At 57.6% G+C, this 3,866-nt stretch overlaps 1 protein-coding gene across 1 annotated transcript in view; it reads left to right on the top strand.

Annotated features, from left to right (window-relative positions):
• Window positions 1-2,426: 2,426 nt before the first annotated feature.
• Window positions 2,427-3,866, top strand: part of GFRA4 (GDNF family receptor alpha 4) — a 3,271-nt gene continuing 1,831 nt past the window's right edge. The window contains exons 1-3 of the mRNA XM_045295541.1: window positions 2,427-2,470; window positions 3,378-3,499; window positions 3,578-3,862. Coding sequence (XP_045151476.1) covers window positions 2,427-2,470; window positions 3,378-3,499; window positions 3,578-3,862 — 451 coding nt within the window. The remainder of the gene's footprint in view (window positions 2,471-3,377; window positions 3,500-3,577; window positions 3,863-3,866) is intronic.

Genomic DNA, 3,866 nt, shown 5'->3' with positions numbered 1-3,866 from the left:
GTGCATAAGCAAATGTGGTGAAGAAAGCTGATGGTGCCCAGCTATCAAAAGATATAGCATCTGGGGTCTTAAAGGCTTAAAGATAAATAAGTAACCATCTAACTGAGAAGCAACAAAGCCTACATGGATGAAGTGATCACGAGGGGTCGATAGGATCAGGTATCAGGCATAAAAGTACCAAAAAAAGTCATTGTGAATGAGAGGGAGTGTGGAGTGGAGACTCAAAGCCCATATGATGGCAACTGGACATCCCCTTACAGAAGGGCCAAGGGGAGGAGACGAGCCAGTCAGGGTGCAGGGTAGCAACGATGAAACACAACTTTGCTCTAGTTCTTAAATTCTTCCTCCCCACCACTATCACGATCCCAATTCTACCTTACAAATCCGGCTAACCCAGAGGATGTACATGGGTACAGATAAGAGCTCTAAACACAGGGAATCCAGGACAGATAAACCCCTCAGGACCAATAATGAGAGAAGAGCTACCAGGAGAGGAAGGGGAAGGTGGGGGAGAAAAGGGGAACCAATCACAATGATCTAAATGTAACCCCCTCCCTGGGGGACAGACAACAGAAAAGTGGGTGAAGGGAGACGTCGGACAGTGTAAGACATGGGGAAAAAATCTATAAATCATCAAGGGTTCATGAGGGAGGGAGGGAGGGTGAGGGAAGGAGGGGACAAATGAGGAGCTGATACCAAGGGCTCAGGTAGAAAGCAAATGCTTTGAGAATGATGATGGTAACAAATGTACAAATGTGCTTGACACAGTGTATGTATGTTTGGATTGTGATCAGAGTTGTACGAGCCCCCAATAAAATGATTTATAAAAAAATAACTGACTAGGGTTCTTTAAAAGTCTCATGGTCCTGAGAGAGGAGGGAAGACTGAGGATGTTCCACAGACTGGAAGGGACTGAGTGACATGGCCCCTAAGTGCAATGCTGGGTCCTGGGGTGGACTGTGGGGCAGGGAAAGGGCATTAGTGAGAAAACTGGGATTAATAAAAGGGCAGCTTAGCTAAGGCCCCTGGGTGGCACAGTTTACTGTCAGTTACTAAAGGTGAGCAGTCCCAAGCCACCGAGTGGTGCCTTGAAAGAAAGGCCTGGCCACCTGCTTCCATAATGACCACAGCCTTAAAAGCCCTAAGGAGTCAAGCCTTTATGGTGCATTTGCACCACATGGTGTCGCTATGAGTCTGACTCTAGCCTCCTCTGTCAATAGCACTGAGCAGTAGAGGAAGCCAGACAAAGGGAGGGAGGGATGTTGATAGCTTTGGAAGTTTTCTGCAAACCTTCTAAAATGAGCCCCCAATATAAGGTTAAAATTAAACTTATTGTTGAAAGGAAAAGAACAGTGCCCCTTGTTCTAAAAGTTAAGTTTAGCACGGAAAGGCAAGATCTTCTTAAGGGTGATGGTGGTGGTGGTGTGTGTGTGTTCTATCTCGGCTCATTCAGCCGCTGGATCCAGTGCCTGGTGGTGGTGGTGGTGGTGGTGGTGGTGGTGGTGTGTGTGTGGTGGTGGTGGTGGTGGTGGTGGTGGTGTGTGTATGTGTGTGGGTGGTGGTGGTGGTGGTGTGTGTGTGTGTGTGTGTGTGTGTGTGTGTGTGTGTGTTCCATCTCGGCTCATTCAGCTGCTGGATCCAGTGCCCGGGGATCTACTGCGAAGGGGCAGCTCAGGAAAAAAAAAACGGGAGGAAGGGCGGGCCAGGTCAGCGAGGGGTGGTCCTTCTCTCTACAAAGCCTCTTCCCACCTGCGGGGCTCTTAGAGCAGACACCTGGGTTTCCACAACGCCCTGCTTCAGCGTAGGCGGCGCGGGGAAGGCGACACCTGTCCAACTGGGCTCTGCCTCTGTCCATCCCCAGATGTCCAGCGAGCAGAGAGGGAGGGAGGCAGCTGTCGCTCTCTTTGCTGCCTGCATGGCCAGCCACCTAGGACTCTCGCTGCTGCTGCTGCCGCTGCCGCTACCTGGTGAGCATCCGCCTTCTCCCTCGGCCCTTTTCATTCCGGCCTGTTCCACGGGCCAGCTGGAAGGGCTAGCCGCTAGAGGGTGATTCTAGGAAAACCCAGGCACTCAGGAAGAATGGTGGGCAAGGATAGTGTTTCTGTGGACTGCATGAGGGAGGCTAGGGCTCTGGCAGCACCTCCCCCCCACCCTCCCCCCCACACACATACCATGCGTGAGACTGCATCTTTCCATCATTGGGTCCCGCTGCAGGCACCCCCTTTCACGTGCAACATCTCTGCCCCAGGGCAGTCCTTTCCCGGCTTTGCCCCAGGCTCCCAGTTTTCCTGCCCTGCCCAACACTCCCTGCCTCCCAGTGCCCTCCCGGCCTTGCACTTTCTGTTCTACCAGCTTGGTCTCCCTGGCCTGTCTGGGACATCGCGGAGAGAAGGGTCACTTTGTGGGTGGGTAACTGGAACCCGGCAATGTTTAAGGCCGAGGAGCTCGTCGGGCTGAGTCGTGAGACCAGGTAAGGGTGAGACAGGCAGACCAAGGAGCTGGAGGAGAGATGGGCAGGTGTGGCCCCAGGGGACTGGCCCATCTACTCTGGCCTCATCAAGTACCCTTTGCAAGCTCCCCGCGTTCTCCCGTCATTCCCACCGAGCGGAAAGCAGGAAGCAAAGGCAAGAATTGCACCGACCCTCGTCCCCCAAGTTGCCCAAAGGGGAGCCTGCTGCTGGAGACCCTCAGGACCCCACCCAACACACAGACAGCAGGACCCGTGTGGGGCCAGGCTGGGCACCTTGGCTCAGACTAGGATGACAGATAGGTTTCTTGTCTTGTACCCTCCTAAGGATGAGGACAGGTGGGGTGGGCGTGGGGTCCTGGTTTTGCCCAGTTCCAACCATAGCAGACGCTGGCTTGGCTGGATTGAGCGCTGGTTTCGGCTGGTCTGGGCAGTTCACACGCAGGCTCACCCCGCCCTTGATGTGTTACTCAGCCACGCCAGCCATGCCCTGAGCGGAGTGCCACTGTAGCTCAGGACAGTCCTCAGGGTTGAAGGGCAGGAGTCAGGGGCTTACCCAATCTGCCTCCAAAACGGGTGGGCCAGGGAGGGGCTGAGGAAGGGCGCCTCAGGGGCCTTAAAGAGGGCACATCAAAAGGTCAGGGAGGTGCGAGAACTAGCAACCTACATGCTCACCAAAAGGGTCTGTGTGGGCAGGGAGAGGGAGGGTCAGAGGTCCCAGAGCGTCGAGAAGAGGAAGAGGGGCGGGCACTGTCGGCAGTGCCATTTCTGTGAGATGTCCTGTAGCCAGGTGCCCAGAAGGCTCTATTCCCGGCCAGGAAAAGCCCAGGAGGGTGGGATGAGTGAGGTAGTTCTGGTGAGGTTGGGGCGTATCAGCCTCTAGGGATGTCTGGGACCCCACCGGTCCCAGTGTCCCGCAGGAGCCCTGGAAGCAGGCTGTCGTTCGTCCCCGAGACGGAGGGCCGGCCGTGCCCTGTGTGGGCCACAACTTGCCCTCCTCCTCGGGGTTGCGTGTCCGGCCCTCCGTGGAGGGTGTGGACGGGGTGGCGGTGACGTGAGCAGCAGGGTGCCCCGGGACCCGCAGCCTGCCGGCTCCTCCCCACCGCCCAGGGTCCGCGAGCTCGGCCGGAGGGAACCGCTGCGTGGCCGCGGCCGAGGCGTGCACGGCGGATGCGCGGTGCCAGGGGTTGCGCACGGAGTACGTGGCGCGGTGCCTGGGCCGGGCCGCATCGGGGGGCTGCTCCCGCGCCCGCTGCCACCGCGCCCTACGCCGCTTCTTCGCCCGCGGGCCGCCGGCCCTCACCCTCGCGCTGCTCTTCTGCCCGTGCGCGGACCCCGCGTGCGCCGAGCGCCGCCGCCAGACCTTCGTGCCCTCCTGCGCCTTCGCCGAGCCGGGCCG

This window comes from Echinops telfairi, unplaced genomic scaffold (assembly GCF_000313985.2).
Source record: "Echinops telfairi isolate 266 unplaced genomic scaffold, ASM31398v2 ScPeMD7_5592;HRSCAF=6446, whole genome shotgun sequence".
NCBI lineage: Eukaryota > Metazoa > Chordata > Mammalia > Afrosoricida > Tenrecidae > Echinops > Echinops telfairi.
This window is presented reverse-complemented; position numbering and strand designations above follow the sequence as displayed.